This window comes from Mus musculus, chromosome 11 (assembly GCF_000001635.26).
Source record: "Mus musculus strain C57BL/6J chromosome 11, GRCm38.p6 C57BL/6J".
NCBI classification, from domain to species: Eukaryota; Metazoa; Chordata; class Mammalia; order Rodentia; family Muridae; genus Mus; species Mus musculus.
The window spans coordinates 61,047,871-61,068,170 of NC_000077.6; the positions used below are offsets into that span (position 1 = coordinate 61,047,871).

The window sequence follows — 20,300 nt, forward strand, 5'->3', positions numbered from 1 at the left end:
GGGCTCTAATTCTGTGCACTCTATTGAACACCTGAGCCCTTTCTTTTCTTTTTTTTTTTTTTTTTTTTTTTTTGGTTTTTCGAGACAGGGTTTCTCTGTATAGTCTTGGCTGTCCTGGGACTCACTTTGTAGACCAGGCTGGCCTCGAACTCAGAAATCCGCCTGTCTCTGCCTCCCAAGTGCTGGGATTAAAGGCGTGCGCCACCACCGCCCGTTTTTGTTTTTGTTTTTAAGATGGGTTTTCTTTTTTTAAAGATTTATTTATTCATTATATGTAAGTACACTGTAGCTGTCTTCAGACACTCCAGAAGAGGGAGTCAGATCTCGTTATGGATGGTTGTGAGCCACCATGTGGTTGCTGGGATTTGAACGCTGGACCTTTGGAAGAGCAGTCGGGTGCTCTTATTCACTGAGCCATCTCACCAGCCCGAGCCCTTTCTTTACAAAGAATATTTAACATTTGTTTTTTTTTAATTTGTACATATTTATGATATATTTTCATTTTATTCACTCACCACCACTACCCCCCTCTCAAGTTCTTGTCTTCTAAATGTTTATTATTATTATTATTAATCATCCCCAGTCCAGTTAGTTGCTTCTATGCACACTGGAGATAGACAACCTACCAGCAGACATATCTTCAAAAAGTGACGCTCCCTCCCTCAGCAGCTATATGAGACAGCCAGGCTGTGCCTCAAAGACATTTTATGGCTCTCCTCTGCATCCTTTGGCTCTTACATGTTTTCTGCCTCCTCTGGGACAAAGTTTCCTGACCTTGGATAGAGAAGTTCATACAGACATCCCATCTGTAACTGAGCGCTCACAGCTACTTATTGTCTTAGGTACTTTTCTACTGCTGGGAAGAGATTTGACCAAGGCAAATTAGAGAAGAAAGACTTTATTGGGCTTACAGTTTCAGAGGGTGAATCTATAACCATCAAGGCAGGGAGTATAGCAGCAGACAGGCAGGCATGACACTGGAGCAGTAGATGAGTGCTTATATCTTGAGATAAAACAAGGAGGCAGAGAGAGAGAGAGAGCGAGCAGGAGAGGGCTAGGGAGAGGGAGAAGGAGGGGGAGAAAGGGGGCAGGGGAGAGGAAGAGTAAGCCAGTCAGAGAGAATCATTTGAAATCTCAAAGCCTGTAACCAGTGACACACCTCTTCTAACAAGGCCACACCTCCTAATCCTTCCCAAAGAGTTCTATCAACTGAGACCAGGTATTCAAACATAAGCTTATAAAAGATATTCTAATTCAAACCATAACATTCTCCTCCCAGGCCTCCATAGGCTTTTGACTATATCATAATGCAACATGCATTTAGTCCAACCTCAAAAGTCCCCATAGTCTTTCACAGTGTAAAAGCACAAAGTCCAAAGTCTCTTCTGAGACTTAAGGTAATCTCCCAATTGTAATCCCTGTAAAATAAAAAAGCAAATTACATACTTGCAGCATACAATAGCACAGAATATACATTAGCATTCTGAGGGGGAGGGAGAGGGGCGTAGTGAGGAAATACCGGACTGTTTAATAACTCCTGTCTTCTGGGAGCAGAATTGTCCACTTATACAGGGCACCTCTGCTTAAACTCTTTCAAAAGATATTATCTACTTTAATTGGCTTACAAACCCAAGGATTTCTATAAGGCTGCTTCTTTAGTTTTGACTAACCCACACCCTATGCCCAGACTGCCAACCCCACTTACCCTGGAGGATTGTCCCCTCTGTGATTTCTTGTCACCTATGTTTATCCCCTTCGGGTGTGTTGAGGGGCAGAGGGTTTTCTCTGGGCAGTGCCACGTGTTGACTTACTTACTAAGAGCCCACCAAAGCCTCAGCAAGCAGGCACTGTTAGGGTTTTTCATTTGAGTTGTGAGATTGTGTTTCCAGATAGCTTTTTGCTTTCTTCAGTTCCTTATTTCCCACCCCCATATCTGAACCTTTCTACCCACAGTGTCCCCGCTCTGTTCTGTCCTTTCGCTGTGTTTTATGATCTCTGCTCCCATTAATGTGTTACTTCCCTGTCCCAGGCTTGCTTCTGTTTTGTTGTTGTTTGTTTGTTTGCTTTTTAGGATTTTTTTGTTTTTGTTTTGTTTTGTTTACCTTCACATTAACGTCAAGTGAAACATATAGAACCAAGAGATTTGAAACTAAGGCCAACATGCGAGGGAGACCATGTGGTGTTTATCTTTCTCGGTCTGATGAACTCACTAGTATAAATTTTTAAGTACCATTCATTTCTCTTTCATTATTTCTCTTTATTCTTGAGACTTTCATACATGTATATAATGAGACATGATCATATCCACCTCTATTCCTCTCCAACGCCCTCTCTATCTCAGCAACCCCCTCTGTCAATGTCATGCCTTTTTTTTTTGATATATAATTTACGAAGTCCGTTTTGTGCTGCTCCTATGTTCATGGGTGTAGGGAGCTTGGGAGGCCAGCCAGTAGCCACATCCTCAGAAAGGAGTGATTCTTTCTCCTTCAGCTGTTCTCCACTGCCAATAGCCCCTCAGTCTAGGGTGGGGCCTGGAGGCCATTTCCTCCATCAGTGCCAGAGTTTTGGTTTGATTATATGTGGTAACCACAGTCTCTGTGAATTCGAAAGGCATGCTCCCTGGAGCTTGCTGTATGGGGATGATATAGGTGCCCTGTTTAGGGCTGAATACTCTGTCTTTTATTCTTGCTACTGTGACCAGCCACTCATCTCTGCAGTGACCATTGCTCACTGCATACTGAAGCATCTCTGACCAAGAGTGAGAGCAGCCCTGGTCTGGGGGTAGAAACATAAATAGAAATTTGACAGCATGGCCATTTAGCAGAATAACAATATCAGGTTCTCCCCTAGGGTCGGTGACGTCCTGAGCTATGGACTTTTGATCAGGGTTTCAGTTCCAGGCATGAAGTTCCCTCCTGTGGAGCAAGCCACAGATCCATCAGAAAGCAGTTAGTTACAGCGGTGCCATCCACGCACCTGTAGGCACATCTTGCTGGGAAGGTTGGTTTTCCATCAAACAGGGCCAGTGCTGGGTAAGACCATTGATAGCTTCCCCTCCCATACCTGCACAACACCTTATAGCCCCATGAAAGCTGGCCGGCAGGGAGGAATTTTCCTGGTCAGTTTAAAATTGGTTTCTGTTTGGTGTACTTTTTTGGGCTATCTTATTGGGTTCTGTTATCTACCACCCTTCCAACTCCCACCCCCAACACTAAGTAGGAGAGAAAGAAGGTTAGAGAGGAAAGGGAGGCATAGACATCTTTAAACTACTTCCTGCTGGTTTGGGGCATTCGGTTACATGGGGCAAATCCAGTCTCTGTCATCAGGATATCCCCAACCAACACTACTGCAGAACAACAAACCAGCGATAGCCAAAGCAGCTCAGGAACCAGCAGCAGCAGGGGCGGCAGCAGGGGCGGGAGCTGGGGCAGCAGCAGGGGGGGCAGCAGGGCGGCAGCAGGGGCGGGAGCTGGCACAGGCCTTCTCGGGGTTCTGACATTTACACCCTCTCAAGAGTCCCCAGAATTTCAAAGATAAGCTATCTGCAGCTGGCAAAACTCATGTCCCTCCTAGAGCACGAGACAATCACAGTTGGTGGCTGTGGACAATCTGAAGCAGCCCCATATTCCATAGCTGGGACAAAAACAAAAACACATTCCCATAATATAACTGGGTTTTTAAAGAAACCGAACCTCTCACTACAGATTTCTTTACGTCCTGCGGCCAAAGGGTGTGGTTTCTTCAGCAACAGGGTCTTACAGTGTAGTTATGGATGTAGCCAAGAGCCACGGCAATAGCATGTGGGTTTGTTTGTTTTGAGATAGGATCGAACTATGTAGCCCTTGGCTAGCCTGGAACTCACTGTGTAGACCAGGCTGGCCTCAAAGTCACAGAGATCTGCCTGCCTTTGCTGAGATTAAAGGTGGGGACCATGGTCCCCAGCTAGCCCGTGTTGTTTTGAAGACCCAGGGGGCCTCCCTGACCAATAATTCCTAGGGAGGTATCCTATGTCTTGCACATTTCTACCCATGAAGGGTAATTCCATTTGAACTTTTTTTTTAAAAGTTGTTTTGAAGTTAGCTTACTAACTAGTAGGTTTTCACGAGGCTATTTCATATATCCTTAGTTAGGGTTAACCTTCCCTCTCCTCTGTCTTCCACCCCCATCCTGACTTAACCCTTCACTCCCCAGCAATCCCCTCTTTCATTTCACTGATTATAATGATTATAATGCTTTTCAGTCCGGTTGTGAGCCGGTAGGCTTCTGTGTGGTTGTTCATACATCTTCCTCTCTGGCCCCGCTTTTCTCCATCCCCCTCTCCTCCCCCTTTAACCCTTTCAGTCTCTAGCCTCTGGCTCTTCACTTTCCTCCTCCTATAATCTCCTGCCCCCTTCCTTAATCTGCTCCCCCAAGGGCTCCTTCCCAGTTCCAAGATTCCACTCGTGCTTCACATTAAACACAGAACAGAAAGATTTAAGCTCCACATATGAGAGAAGTTACCTCATCCAGTATAATCTCTCACAGTTTCATCTACTTACCTGAAACTATCATGGTTTCATCTTTCTTGACCACTAAGCAATATTCCATTGTGTACATGTAACATGCTTTTCTTATTCACCTACCTGTCGATGGACGGGATTCTGTTTCCTGGCTGTTGTGAACAGAGCAGCATTGAATATGGTCCTGCCAGCATCTCTGCAGTAGGATAGAGAGGCCTTTGGGTGTGTGCCTAGGAAGGCAGAGCTGGGTCATAGGGCAGTTTTATTCCCTGTTTTCTGAGATACCTCCAGAATGATTCCCTAAGCGTTTGCACTAGCTTCCTCCAGTCAGGTAGTGAGAACCGACAGGCAAAGGTTCTCCCTTCACCACATCCATGACAGGGTTGTTGTCATTTATATTCCTGATGATGGCCATTCTGGCTGCTGTGAGATGGAGTCTTAAAGTGCTTTTAATTTGCATTTCCCCCCCCCTCCCCCGCTGGCTAGCTAAGTTGAGTGCATTTCTTATTCTTTTGAAAAAAATATTTTGTTCAGTTCATTGGCCCTTTTGGGGTGGAGGTGGGTTGTTGTTTTAAGAAAGAGTCTCTCTGTGTGGTCCTGGCTGTTCTGGATCTACTAGTAGACCAGACTGACCTCAAATTCACAGAGATCCTCCTTCCTCTGCCTCCCAGTGCTGGGACTAAAAAAACAGACCACCACACCTGGCTAGCCTATTTTTCTCATTGGGTTGTTTCTTTTCTTAATAGTTTTTTTGGTTTTTGTTTTGTTTTGTTTTTTTGAATTGTCTACTCTAGACACAAATCCTCTGCATCTAGAGAGGCAGGCAAGTCTCTATGAATTTGAGGCCAGCCTGTTCTACATCAGGAGTTCTAGGCTAGCCAGAGATGCCTAGACAGACCCTGTCTCAAAAACAAAACAAAATCAAATGTATAGCTGGACAACATTTTCTTCCATCCTGTGGCTTGCCTCTCTGCTTGGCTGACAGTTTCTTTCTTGCTACAGAAGCTTTTTAGCTTCAAGAGATCCAATTTGCTGATTGCTGATCTCAATGTCTGTGCAGAAAGTCCTCACCTGTAGGTAAAGAGCATGTCCTGACGTCCCCTCTGGCAGTTTCAGGCTATCAGGCCTTACCTGGAGGGCGATGATCCATTTGAAGTTGAGTTTTGTTCAGTGTGGAAGATGAGGATCAAGCTCAGGTTTCATGAGTTGAAATCCAGCTGTCCCAGCACAGTTTGTTGATGATGTCTTTTCTCCAATGTGCATTTTTTTTTTATATCTTTGTCAAAAGCAAGGTGGCTGTAGTCATGTGCACTTATATCTGGGTCCTTAATTCTAGTGTGCTGATCTCTGTGCTTCTGTGCCAGCACCACAACGTTTTTATTACGATGGCTCTGTAGTGTAGTTTGATCACATATTGTGACACCTCGCATGCTCTTTGCTTTTCTTTGGCCATCCGGGGTTTTTGTGCCGCTGTGCAAACTTTCGAATCGTGTTTTTTTATGTCTGTGAAGAATGGTGTGGAAATTTTTATTTGGATCACACTGAATCGGTAGGTTGCTTTTGGTGGGGCAGTCGTTTTCCCAGTATTTCTTTCAACCCATAAGCATGGAAGGTCTCTCTTCTCACGTCTTTCTGAATTTATTCCTTTGGTGTTTTCATCGTAGAGTTCTTTCCTGTCCATTGGCATGCAGGATCTTTTCATGCCGATGTTGTATCCTGCTCCTTTGCTGAACACATTCATTAGTGCTCAGAGGTTTTTTCATGGACCCTATAGGGTCTGTTGTGTATATAATACATCTGTGAACGGGGATTCTTGTACTTCTTTTCTGTTTATGCCTTTTATGTCCTCCTCTTGTTGCTCTAGCTGAGACTTCAAGCACTACACTGAGCAACAGTGGCCATCTTGTCTTGCTCCTGATCTTAGTCAGGACGCTTCACATTTTTCTCCGTTTAGTGTGACGCTGGCATATGTTGATCATGTGTCCTTCATTAGATTAAGGTGTGCTGCTTCTAGTTCCAGCCTCTCCGCGGCTTTTATCATGAAGGGATGTTGGATTTTGCCAAAGTTCCTTTGTTGTTTTATGTCTATTGAGATGATCCTGTGATTTCTGTTATTTGATCCATTTATGTGACGAATCACATTTATTGATTTTTTTTTTGGTATGTTGAACTATTCCTGCATTCCTGAGATAAACCCAACAAGGCCATGGTACTGTTTAAAGATTTAAAAAAATTGGTTTATGTATATGGATGTTTTGCCTGGATGTGGGCACCAAACTTGTGCCCAGTGCCCACAGAGTCCTAAGGAGGGCACTGGATCTCCTGTGGGTATTCCTGTGGGTAGATCCCATGGGATCTCCATGTGGGTACTGGGAATTAAACTCCAGTCCTCTGGAAAAGCAGCCCGTGTTCTTAGCTGGAGAGCCATCTCTGCAGCCCCATGAACAATTGTTTTATGTGATTTTGAATCTGGTTATGAGTATTGTATTGAGGACTTTTGCATCTATGTTCACCAGGGAGGTTTTTCTGTAATTTTCATTTTGTCTTTATCTGGTTTTGGCATCAGAGTAATACTGGCTTCATAAGAAGAGTTTGGAAGCTTTCTTTCCTTGTCTGTTTTATGAAATCATTTGAGCAGTATTGCTATTAGGTCTTATTTAGAGTTCTGGTAGGGTTTTGCAGTGACTCCATCTGTCTCTGGGCTTCTTTTAGTTGGAAGACTTTTTATTCTGCCTTAATCACGTTGCTGGTTATAGTTCCATTTAGATTATTTACTTCATCTTGGTTTAATTTTGGTATGTCAGATGCATCTAGAAACGAATCCATTTCTAAAAGTTTTCCAATTCGGCAGAATATACATTTTTAAGTACATCTTCATGATTCTCTTAATTTCATTGATGTTTATTGTAATCTTTAATGTTATTAATTTGGATATTTTTTTTTACTCCTCTTGGTTAATTTGGCTAAGGATGTGTCAATTTGTTTATTTTCTCAAAGAACCAGCTGCTGTTTCATCAACTGTTTTAAAAAATGTATCCTTCTTATTTATTTATAAGTCTGTGTGTATGTCTGTGCACATCTGTGTGGGTAGCCATGGAGGCCAATAAAGGGGCTCAGGTCTTCTTGGGGTTCATGAAATCAACTGTCCCATGTGGGTGCTGGGACTTTTACTGCGTCTTCTGAAAGCCCTTAGTCTTCAATTTGCTAATTCTTTGTTTAATGAATTTGTGAATTTCTGTTCTGATGTTGTTAATTTTTCTCACCTAGTGTTAGGGGTTTGGTTTACTCTTGCTTTTCCAAGGCCTTAAGATGGAATATTAATGTATTTGAGATCTTTCCAATTTTTGATGTAGCACACATTGCTAACTAAAAACCCTCCTCCTAAGACTGACTTCCTGAGAACATCCTGGAGATTTTGATACTCTGTGTTTTCATTTTCATTCTATTCTAGGAATCTATGATTTTCTTCTTGATTTCTCCAGTGACCTGTCCATCATTCTCTGGTGTGCTCTTCAGCTTCCACAAGTTCATGTGCTTGCCAGTGACACCTAGCTTTAACCCATTGCGGTCAGGTTTAGGATACAGATGTCATCTCAGTCTTCTTGGATTGGGGACTTGCTTTGTGTTCTAATTTGTGGTCAGTTTCAAAGAAGACCCCATGGGCTATTAAGAAGAATGTATACTTTTTAAAAAAAGATTTATTTATTACATGTAAGTACACTGTAGCTGTCTTCAGACACACCAGAAGAGGGCATCAGATCTCATTACGGATGGTTGTGAGCCACCATGTGGTTGCTGGGATTTGAACTCAGGACCTTCAGAAGAGCAGTCAATGCTCCTCCCCACTGAGCCGGCTCACCAGCCCAGAATGTATGCTTTTAATTGCTTGCGTGGAATGGTACATCCATATCTGTTAGATCTGTGATGTCATTGAATGTCAGTGTTCCTCTGCTTAGTTTTTCTCTGGATGACCTGCCAGCTGATAAAAGTGGGGTATTAAAGTCACCCACAGCCACAGTGTTGGGGTTAGTTTATGGCTTTATGTTTGTTTTATGAAACTGGATGCACCTGTATTTGGTGTGTGTGTGTGTGTGTGTGTGTGTGTGTGTGTGTGTGTGTGTGATTGAAATGTCTTCTTGATGGGTTGTTCCCCGGTGAGTGTGAAGTGTTCCTCTTTATCTCCTCCGACTATGTTGGTTTGAAATCTGTTTGTCAGATATTAGGGTGGTCATGCTTTCTTGTTTCTAGTTCCATTTGTTTGGAATTCCTTTTTCTTTTTTTCTTTTTTTAAAGATTTATTTATTATATGTGAGTACACTGTTGCAATCTTCAGACACCAGAAGAGGGCATCAGATCTCATTACAGATGGTTGTGAGCCACTATGTGGTTGCTGGGATTTGAACTCAGGACCTTCGGAAGAGCAGTCAGTGCTCTTAACCACTGAGCCATCTCTCCAGCCCTGGAATTCCTTTTTCCCACCCTTTTACCCCAAGGCTCTATCTTTGGTGGTGAGGTATGTTTCTTGGAGGCAGAAAAGAGATGGGTCACATTTTCTAATTCAGTCTGCTAGTCTGTGTCTTTTTCGGGGAGGGAGGGTGTCTTTTTATTTAAGAGTTTATTTATTTTATGTATGTGAGTATGTCTTTGGACACAGCAGAAGAGGATATTGGACCCCATTACAAATGGTTGTGAGTCACCATGTGGTTTCTGGGAATTGAACTGGACCTCTGGAAGAACAGTCGGTGCTGAGCCACCTCTCCAGCTCCAAGGGACGGTGTTTTGAGAAAGGATTTCTCTGTGCTGTCCCGGAACTCACTCTGTAGACCAGATTGGCCTCAAACTCAGAGATCTCCTGGCCTTTGCCTCCTGAGTGATGGGATTAAAGGCATCCTCCACCACCGCCTGTGTCTTTTTACTGGGGAATTGAGACCATTACTACTGAGAGTTATTATGGAAAGGACTAATTCCTGCCCTTTTGTGGTGTTTTCTTAGATCTTTGATCACATGTCCTAGCTCTGTTTATTTATTCTCCGTAGCCTTTTGGACGTGTTTATCCTTCTTTTCAGACTAAAGTTTTCCTTCCAGTGGCCTCGGCAGTACTGACTTAGAGAAAATAAATTCCTTAAATCTGGCTTTATTATGGAATGTTTTAATTTCTTAATTTTAACAGGTATGTGTTCTGGCTATAATTTATAGTATAGATTGGCAGTTGTGGTCTTTCAAAGCATCTAGTACACCCTTCAAGGCTCCTCTGGTCTTACTATTTCCAAAATAATCAGGAATTATCCCAATGGGCGTGCCTTCATGAGTGACCCGTCTCTCATGCAGCTTTCAATACCTTCCACTTGTCTTTATCTTTAGTGTTAGTCATAATATGGCGTGGGGGAGCTTCTTTTCCCATCCCAACCCTTTGTTGTCCAGAAGGCTTCTTGGAACCTGGCTGGCACCTCTACTTGGGAAATTTTCTTCTTTGGCTTTATTGACAATATTTTCTATACCTTTAGTGCTGATGTCTTCCACTATGCCCATCACTGGAAGATTTGATCTTCTCAGGGCGTCCCAGAGGCCTCTCGTATTCTGTCTGTGTTTTTCTTTTTTTATCAGAGATCTTTACAAATGGTTCAGTCCTCCCTCTTCTCTTGCAGCCTTGGTGTTCCGTTTCCTGTGATCCACTCTGCTGCTGAGGCTCGCTCCTCAGCTTTTAATTTGGCTTATTGAGTTTTCATTTCTGACATAATTTCGTTTTTTTTTTCTTCAGTGATTCTATCTCTCTATTGAATTTGATTTTTATATCTTGGATTGACTTCCTTCTTTCATCCAGCCCTTTGCATTTGTTCTCCTGGAATACACTCGTTGGGTTGTTGCATTATAATTATAATTATTTTTAAAAATTCTTTGACTGGAAGTTCTTCCAGGTTTTTCTTATTCGGAGTCCTCACTGTGGGCTTAGTGATCTCTGAGAGAGGTGTCTTGTCTCTGTTTTCTTACGTTCTGTGAGTTCTGTCCTGGGGCTGGCTCATCTGTTAGTTTGTTGGTTGAGTTCTTTTTCTCTCCTGTATTTTGTATGAATGCAAGTCTCCCCTTTTCTTTCTGTGCTGGCATTTGCAATGTTCAGGAGATGGCTAAAGTCACAGTAGGGTTCAGGTGCCATTTCCTTCTGCAAGTCTGGTGTTTAGGGTCAGAGATTCTGTCACCAGCCCCCCTCTGAGGGTCAGGTCTTGTCCTGTGTTAGCTCAGGCCTCCTGCTTGGGTCTGCAGCTTTCACTGAGCCACGGAATTCCCTGTGTATCTATGACCTTGTCCTCAGTCAGATCTGGTCCCTTCCTGGGCCTGTACCATCTCGTGAAGAGAATGCCACACATGGAACTTCCTGTAAGTCCCTCATCTTTCTTTACAGCTGAGTAATATTCCACTGTGTTTATACGCATCTTCCTTATCCACCCAGCAGTTAATGGATAGTTATCATTTGCTTTTTTTCTTAGTACGATAGGTTTGGTAAGCGGCACCACAAAAGTTTATGAAGATTTATTTATAATTATTTTTAGTGTGTGTGTTTGTTTGTATGTGTGTGTATGTTGTGTATGTGTGTGTGTGTATGTGTGTTTGTATGTTATGTATGTGTATGTGTGTTTGTTTGTGTGTATGTGTATGTATGTGTGTGTGTTTGTATGTTATGTATGTGTGTGTGTGTATGTGGGTATGTGGGTATGTATGTATGTGTGTATGTGTGTGTGTTTGTATGTTGTGTATGTGTGTGTATGTGTGTTTGTATGTTATGTATGTGTGTGTGGGTATGTGGGTATGTATGTATGTGTGTATGTATGTTATGAATCCCCTGGAGCTGGAGATTGTGAGCCACCCAACATAGGTGCTGAAAATTGAACTTGAACTTGAAATCCTCTTAACTGCTGAACCATTTCTCCAGCTCTGTTGAACATTTTTTTTTTTTTTTTTTTTGGTGGTGGTGGTGGGGGGTGTTTGGAGACAGGGTTTCTCTGTGTAGCCCTGGCTGTCCTGGAACTCATTCTGTAGACTAGGCTGGCCTTGAACTCAGATATTTGCCTGCCTCTGCCCTCCTCCGCTGCTCCTCCAGTGGCTGGGGTTAAAGTCATGCGCCATTGCTGCCCAGTCAATAAACATTTTTATGTTGGCAAATTCTTCAGGCTTCCTCTCTCTCTAAAGTCCTTGCTCCTCTGTTCCCATACTAGGTGCTCAGGAAATGTCGGAGACTTAGATTAGTTGAAAAGAGACACCAAGTAAGTTAGACTTTGGCAGGCCTTTGTCCCTTGGGCCCCTCGCTTGGGGTTCATACCCATCCGGCCATCTGATCCTCCTTCCTGTGGTAGGGGTTGGCCTGTGCCCTACAGGGGCCCGTGAGCTTTCTGGTCTGTGATGGGCAGAGAGACTGGGCAGATTTTCCTGTAGGCAATCCCCATGGGCTGACTCACTGAGAGCCGGTCCCAGCCCCATGAGACTGGTGCTATTATTAGTCTTGTTCCGGAGGTATGAAAACTGAGTTCAGAGAAGTGATGTGCCTTGCCCAAGGCTACACAGGAAGGGGCAGACATTCAGTCGACTTGGCTGAAACTGTTAAAACGTTCAGGTTCTATCGTGGCTCTGGAGATCTGCATATCTCTTGGGATGGAGCCCAAGCTTGTCAGTGTGGCATGCAGGCTTCTCTGGCCTCCGTCTCTTTCATCTATTAGTGTAACCTTGGAGCGGAGCCCATTTTCTTTGGAACTCTCCATGCATATTCACCGTCCCTGCAATTAGGATGGCAACAGTGTGCTCCTTCAGACTTTCTCAGCCCCAGGTTCTGTAGTGTGCTGAGATGCTGGGTCAGAAAGCCCCTGGCTTTGCTGGCAGGCTCATGGAAGTTCAGAGGTGGAAGAGCTTGCCAAGGCCCACAGTGGGCAGCAGAGCTGGATTCTGCTTCCAGATCATGGGGACTCTGAGGGTCACAGGCATCCCTTGCACCCCCACCCTTGCTGCTATTTTGCCATCTCAGTCTGGATGGTCCGTGTGCCCATGCACTTCTGGGATGCTCTGAGTTCTCCACCATAGCCCAGATTACCCTCACCCCCACCCCTCCAGGCTCCCAGGACTCTGGTTGGCTCTTATCTAGCTGCCTGGCCTTCTTCCTTGTTGGTAAGCCATCCAATGAAATCTGAGGTCCACCCTGTCTTCCTTAAGTGACCAGTTCTGAGCTGGCATTGATCAGGCCCAGAAAAGGTGGAACAGCAGCAGGGGCAGAGACCTGCCTCCTTGGGAGACACGGCAAGCTGGAATAGAAACCAGAGGCCCACAACATCCAAATACTGGCCAGGTGTCCCTTACCCTAGGATGAGGCCTTGTAATTGTTACTATCCTGGCAGAGGGTACTCAGAAGTCCCTGTCCTTTGATGCTCCCAGGGGCCTGGAGCCAAGGACACTCTGTCCCCCCTCCATCCCCAAAGGATGTTCTCAAGATAAAAATATCCTAGAAACATTCCCTGGCATCTGGTGCCCGTTGTCTACCCTGGTGGGGCCACAACAGAGCCCTGGCTTCAACCTCAGGCTCACAGAGTACTGTTCACTCCTCCAGGCCACCCAGCACAGCCAGTCGTTGGGGTTAGTGTCCCACTCATCTCTAGGCTTATCTAGTCAGAGCTTGCGGGGTACTCTCTGGGGCTCAGATACCTTGGCAGTGGGGAGCAAGAGGGCTGAGTCTACCCTGGGGAGATGCTGGGTGTCTTTTAAGGGATATCCAGACAAGTACCTGGGACCTCCTTTCTGTTCTCAGCTGTCCAGGTGGGGACACATCTGGGGTGTCACATCTGAGCCAACTCTCTTCAACACTGGCGAGGACCCTTACATGCCATGCGGCCACTGCGTGCCAAGAGTGGGAGCTAGGATTCTGTTTATCACATGATACTTGCTGAGGTGTGTGGAGTCTGAAGTCAGGGAAGGGCCCCTCCAGATCACAGTTTGCCTATCATGCTCCCGTTTACTCCTAGCTGGGCCAGGCCCTGTTCCCCGCCTTGTGCCTGACTCTCACTTCCTGGTGGCATGCTTAGTTCCATGGGAATATTGGCTGGAGACTGGCTTAGCATGACAAGAGGCCTGGGCCAGCTGAGCCTTGCCCTCACTGGCTGGCAACTGTTTGGGGCCCAACCCTCAAATCTAGAGAACCTTGCTCTGTACTCCCAGCTTTCTAATCTGGGATGGTGACTGCTCCTGGGGATGCATTCCTGGTGAACTGAGGGGCCAGTTTATTGGTAGGTTGCTTTAGCTGCTGCAGGGTAGGGTGAGGTAGGGGCCCTGGACAATGTTTCCATAAATCTGAGGCCACCACCCCCTGGTTTGGTGACCTCGGCAATACACTTCTTTGTAACAAGCCTCGGTTTCCTTATATAGAGAGGAACAATCAGGAGAACTGGAATTGTGAGTCTGGGGCAAGCCCTAGTAGGGAGTCAGCTTGAGAGAACCTGGGACCAGCCAGGTGACCAACAGGAAGTGGGGAGAACAAACTATCCACAGTTCTCAGCCCTGACTCTTCTCCAGAACCTTCTTTAGCTTCTATTGTCCTGTGGCAGTCATCTCCTCCATATAGAGTTCTGATGTGGGTAACTGGGATACGGCCAAACCCCATAGTCTTAATTTCCTGTTATGTCCAGGGGGAGGAACTGTCCTTCAAGGCTGGGCTGTAATGAGCAGAGCTCATAGATCCAAGCACAGTTTGGACTCACTCACAGTTCACAGGTAGGATGTCTCTGCCATGGACATTCCCAGTTGTGTGACATTTGTTCCAGCCTCCTGAGTCTTGGTTTCTTAGGCTAGAAGGGCCAAGAGGCAGACACTGGGTGTAAGGCATCATTGAAGGTGGAGAAGCTTATAGACAGGGGAAGTGACCCCCAGGGCCACATGGCTTGTAAGTGAAAGATCCCCCGATTAGACTATAACTCTGTGTCTCCAAAACTACCATTGTCGCTTGCCCCAGAGGCTTAGAATGTGGGGGTGACTCACCAATCATTTCTTCAATCCCAGCCAGAAAAGCCAGTGTGACAAAGCAGACTTGGGCGTCCCCCGTGAACTCTGCCTGGGAGGTGGAGAAGGTGACAACATCTCAAGGTCCTGGCCTCAGAGGCTCTCAGAGCCCTTTGCATCATCTTCTCCCCAGGCCCACTTGGCAGATAGGTTGGCAGACAGGGGTCCCTTTGACAGATGGAAAACGGATTCTGGACACTGTAGGGTGGGTGTGCACCTAGGCAAGCTCCTGTCTGCCCCCTTTGAAATGGTCCCTGTGCTCCGATTCACTTTCCTATCTGTTCATCTGTGCCACTCATCCAACCCCGCCCCCTGTACTCATTCATTCACTCGCCCACACACCGACCACGGAAATACCATCCATCACACTCTCCACAGCTGCCTGGGGGTGGCATTGGGGAAGCCTGGCAGGAGTGGCTTGAACGCAAGCCTAGCACCCCAAGCCTCTTCATGACCCTGGAGACATTGCCGTTTCTCTGAAAAGGGAAGGGTAGCCATTCCCCAGCCTTGTGCTCCACCTTGAGGATTCTGAAAGATGATGTGTATGAGGTGCCTACCCGGGCCTGGTGTGCGCCATGGCTCTCTCCATCATCAGGGGAGGTTTTCTTGTTCTGCCCTGTTCCAGTGGTGGTGTCCTGGTGTCCTGGTTTGAGCTGCCGTGCTGTGAAGGCATCTAGGGTGAGAGTTATGACTTCTGGGCCATCTGAGGAGAGTATCAGCATCTACAGTAACTCTGCTCAGCTTACTGTAGGTCTAGGAGCAACTGGAGGCCCCATCCCTCCCAGATGGGATCAAGCGCTAGCTGCAGCTGCTTGGTTATTCATGAAGACAGCAGCTGCAGCTCGGCCCTAGAGACAGCTCCAGGTGTGGTCGAGGTCCTGATGCGTACTTGGACAGCTCACCATCCATGGATGGATGCTTGATGGTGCCTCCTCTCACTCCTCGATGGTGTCCCTACTTAGCCAGCTGTTGGTATCCATCCAGTAGCCCCAGATACCCTGTCTGTCTGACATGCATCCTCTCACCCCCACCTCCCACGCTCACCTGATTTCTACCCCTCACCCCGCAGACCCTCCCCACCTCACCCCACCCACACACCCATCCGTCCATTCATCTGACCACCAGAACACCCATCGATCTCATCATCCGCTCTAATTTGTTAGCTGCCCAGCCCTTTCATTCATTACTCACTTCCTTTATCCATTCATCTGCTCAGCCATCCAGCCACCCACCAAACCACCCAGTATCTGGTCACTCCTCTCCAGACGCCCACACATTTGTCAGCCCAGTTTATCCCTCCATCTGCTTGACCACCCACTTGTGCATATATCTGTCTCCTCATTCATGGCTCTATCCCTCCTCATCCTTCCAGTCTGAGCTTTTGCTTTCGCCTTTGCCTTTGCATCTTGAGCAAGAACATTTCTCAGGTTCTCTGTGTCAGGGCCCACACTAGCCTCTCTGGCCTCGGAGGCTGATGGGAGGTGGCGTTAGGTTGAGAGCAACTCTAGGAATGTACAGGCAGCTTCTGGCCCTAATGGGTAGAAACTGGGACAAGAGAATCCAGGTCTTCATAGAATGGGTGGGAGAGGAGAGAGGCTGAGGCACACCTTGGGGAAGAGGTTCTGTATTTTCTTCTTTGCTGGTGCGAGCATCCCGGAGGGAATGGAAATTGGGGCTCACAGAGGCTTTGCGGAAGAGAGACACTAGAGGAGAGGGCAAGAGACAAGTTACCAGCACAGAAAGCTTCATGGGAGTCAAGCTGAGGAAATCCCAGAGGGGAGTGAGCATGGAGGGCGAGGCAGAGAAGGAACAGATAGAGGGGGGATGGGAGGATATGCTATTGATAGGGTTGCTGCTCAGGGCAGGCAGGTGACTGGAGCTAGAACAAGCTGGGAACTAACTGGTTGGGGATTCCCAGCTGAGGGTCCAGCCAAGGTGACACATGGAACATGTGCTTCCCATGCCTGGAGTGGGGAGTGGAGCCATTTACCCACTTACCCTCAGTGGTTTTGGGTCCCAGCCTGCCCCGTGCCTGGGCAGAGTGTGGTCTAACGACCAGAGAGCGTTTTAGGCAAAGAGACATTGATGTGGCTGCTAGAATCAGGGCAAGGACTCTCGGAGTGGTGAGGGCTAGGGGAAGGGAGAGCAGCACTCACCCACCCACCCCCTTGCCTATCTCCCTCAAGCCTAGCACAGGCCTTGAAACAGAAGTCCAGTGTGTGCACTGATCTTGAATGTTTACAGGGGATCGGGGAAAAGGTTGTCTGAAGATTTGACCAGGAAATCTGGCTTGGAAAAAGGGCCAGGGAATCACCTTCTCAGATCTAAAGAAGGAAATGTCAGCTGACCCGATTACTTCTCATTCCCTGAACACCCATACTGAGCTCTTACCAACCAGATGAACCTCCTTACTGGTCTTTGTGGCCCTAGCTCGGGCCAGGCCATCTCTGTAAGTGACCCTTTCTGTTGCCTGCTACCACAGGTTTACCTTCTGGGCAGGACCTGGTACAAGCGAGAACATTGTGTCTCCTCCTGCCTGCCTGGTTTCTCATTTCCCTTGTGATGAAGGCAGCAGGGAGCCTCTCGTGCTAAGACAGATAGGTAGGGACTACATTAGCTGCTCCGGGTACAGTGGGCAAAAGCTCTGTGGTTGATTATTGAAAATGGCCACAGGCACCCATGGAAGGAAAAGGCCCCAGCCAATCCCATGTTTGCCTTCTCTCTACATGCGACCTCCAAGGAGTCTTTTGATGTGGGAGCTTGATTAGACATACCCTGTCCCTTAAAATTCTGCTGTTGTCTGCCAACTTGGGGGCAGTTTGTATTGTATGTTTTATTACCAAATGGGATTGTGGGGTCTGGAGAACTGGTATGGGAATTTGGTGTCACCGAGTCTGCCCTCAGGGCCTGAGGTAATTGATGTTGTTTTCATCTAGGCTCTCCAGAACAGAAACTCCACTCCCTAGCCCTGTGTGGCCCTTGACAAGTGACTCAATCCCCTGAGCTTCAGTTTCCTCCCTGGAAAAGGGGGTTAACCGTCATGGTCATTACGGGGATTAAATCAGTGAGCATGGGAGACTTTCAGACGAGCACCTGTCAGGTAGCAGCAGATAGGGTAGATAGATTTTGACCCTTTCCTCACTCTGGAGGAGCCTAAGGGAGATGGTTCACCTGGTGTTCCTCTTCTAGGGCCCACATCTTCACAGTCAGCATCTTGCTGACATTTAGAAATATGGGCCCAAGCCTTGTCCCAGTTCCTCCCGGATATTAGCGAAACCTGAGGTGCCCAGAGTCTTGGAGACTGGCATGGGATGTCCTGCTCCATCCGGAGGTACCTCCCAGTGACTCCCAGGCTCCACCCTAGGTTAGGTGGCAGCTCTTTTTGCTCAAAGCTCCCGTCCTGGCCCCAGCCAGTGCTCCAGGCTTACTGGATGCTGAGGGGCTGTGCCTGCAGATGCCAGGACAAGAAGCTGATCTGTCTGTAGGTCCAGGACAGGTCATTTCTTCCTGTGGAGTCTGTGCCCACTGTGCCTGGATTTGTTTTGAGTGCCATCCAGTTGCGACTCTCCTTGTCTAGTTCAGGTACTGTACTCCACGGAGTTACCTGTTCCCTCCTGGCAATGCCCAGAGCTCCCACGGGCCAGCCTGGGCCTTGCTAACATGGTTCTTGCTGTTGGCTTAAGCATTGCTTTCTCCTTTAGCCTCAGCTTCCCCACCTATGAAAAAGGGGTGCTGGACTCTTTTCTTACTTAGACCTCTTCAAATGAAACAAATCCTCATTCCTTTTCTTCCCAAGTCTCTGCACAAACCATTGATCAACAGCTTGCCAGCCTGCCAGCCCCTGGCTGAGACTCTGCCTCTGGTTCTTGGAGATCTTTTAGCACCTTCTTGCACAAGCCTTTGTGTGTGGGTCTCCTTCTGACACTAGGCCTGATTGTGATGCTAGTTTCTGCTTCTGGGTCTTCCTTTCGGGTCTGTCTTCATCACACCCCAAGTGAGGGGCTTCCACGCCCTAGGGCTCTGTCTGCTTCTGTATCTCATGCATATTCTCTTGGCTCAAGGTGTGGATCGGGTGTAAACTTCGAGTTGATTTTCTCTGGTGTGGGTGGAATATCAACAGAAGTGGGCGTTCTCGGATCTGTGACAATGCCTAGGTGGTTCTAGGAATGGCTGCAGCACACGGGTTAGCCAGAAGCAAGGCTGCTTTCCTGGAGCAGGGTTCTAGACTGGGATCCCCAGTCTTTGATTCTTGTGATTCTGTTCCCTGCAGGCCAGCTGCTGCTCATAGCTCGAGCCAGAGCCACCATGACCCGCTGGACGTCCCTCAAGGCCTCTAGGCCACACAAGCCTGGCTCCTGGGATCTGGCAGCTTCCCCCCGGCGTCTGAGTACCCCAACCTTGGCCACCTTCCCCTGGAAGGCTCAGGAACCCGGGGCTGAGATGTCTTCTCAGAATGCTCCCCGGGTTCCCCAGCCCCGTCAACCCTCTGCCTCCTGGCCTAGACAGAAACAGCATCCACCATTACAGCCCCAAGCCTCAGCTAAACAAGCCCATGGTGAGGTGATCGACGGAAACAGCTGTAGGAGAGAAAGTGAGGACAGGTGGCCCTGTAGGGCCTGAGGTTCCGTGGTAGGATACCTTGCATTAGACATGAGGGTTAGATCTCGACTCTCCTGTTGGAACCCGTATGTCTTGGTTGGGAGTACCTTTACCCTTTAAAAACCCTCCTTGGCCGTTAAAGGATGTCTTGAGGCTCTTGGCTGTTTTGCCCCATGCCTGACGAACTCTTTCTGTGGCTCTCAAGCTTCATAGCTGTGTCTGTGTCTGCCAGGCAGTAGCACTATGGCTCATGACATAGACCCTGGGAATCCTTCCTGAGCTGTCTGGTCTACTGGTCTCCACCCATGCCTCTGTCGGTGGCAGAGTCTGCAGGCCATGTCCCTCTGAACCTCTGATGTAGATGTGGCCAGGGATTGTGCTGTCCAGATGGGCTTGAATTCCAGCATTGTTATCTCTGCTTATAGGCAGTGGGCAAGTGTCTTCCTGTTCTGAGCTCTGAAAAAATGGGGCAGAGCTCCTCAAGGGTCCAAGGGCAGGAAGGTTTGATATTATCTGGCCTGCCCCAGGTGCCCTGGCTTCTTCTGGGATCTCTGTCTTCCTAGTGACGTCAGGTGATCGAGGGCTTCGAGCTTTACTGGGCTCTAAATTGATGAGTCATTGGGTAGGTCTTGGGGTGTATGGCACCCCTGTGATGGGAAGATAACGCATGTTCAGATCATCAGTGTTCTGCTACATCAGTGCATGCTCACTTTCAGCTCAGCCCAGCTGAGACAGGCTCGAGTCTACGGGGCTAGGCATGCTGTGATCCCTGGTTTAGCTTAGCACCAGCCCTTGTGGAGCAATGGCGAGTGTGCAAAGCCTGGGCCTGAGAAATGGGTTTGTTCTGGCCATTGCACCATTCCTCAGGCCTTCTCTGAGAGGACTGTGTGCTAGGCTGGCCTGGAGTTATGGTATTCCCTGTAGGAGGTCAAAAGTGGTCATGGAAGCAAGTAACATGTGTGGGGGCTGTGGTCCTGTGGTCCACAGCAGAGATGGGAGAAGATGTCTGTTCTGAAGTTAGGGCAACCTTAAGAGATTCAATCTGGGTGTCTACCCTAGGGCTACCTTTTATATCATATGACCCCATGATAGAAATGATACGAGTGTAGCCTACGGGCGCTTAGTGGGTGCTCTGGGCTTCTAGAGGACGAGCAGAATGAACACGGAATGTCAGAC

The 20,300-nt window shown here is 47.4% G+C and overlaps 1 protein-coding gene across 4 annotated transcripts in view; it reads left to right on the plus strand.

Annotated features, from left to right (window-relative positions):
- Positions 1 to 20,300, plus strand: part of Kcnj12 (potassium inwardly-rectifying channel, subfamily J, member 12) — a 50,706-nt gene that overhangs the window by 25,307 nt on the left and 5,099 nt on the right. The window contains exons 1-2 of one of the 4 annotated variants that reach the window (NM_010603.6): positions 17,934 to 18,107; positions 18,796 to 19,080. The exons of 2 other annotated variants lie outside the window; for them this stretch is intronic. In NM_010603.6, coding sequence (NP_034733.4) covers positions 18,831 to 19,080 — 250 coding nt within the window. In that variant the 5' untranslated portion in view covers positions 17,934 to 18,107; positions 18,796 to 18,830. Of the gene's footprint in view, positions 1 to 14,883; positions 19,081 to 20,300 lie in introns of those variants that run through there. One more of the 4 variants, XM_030245606.1, reaches the window with a different exon arrangement.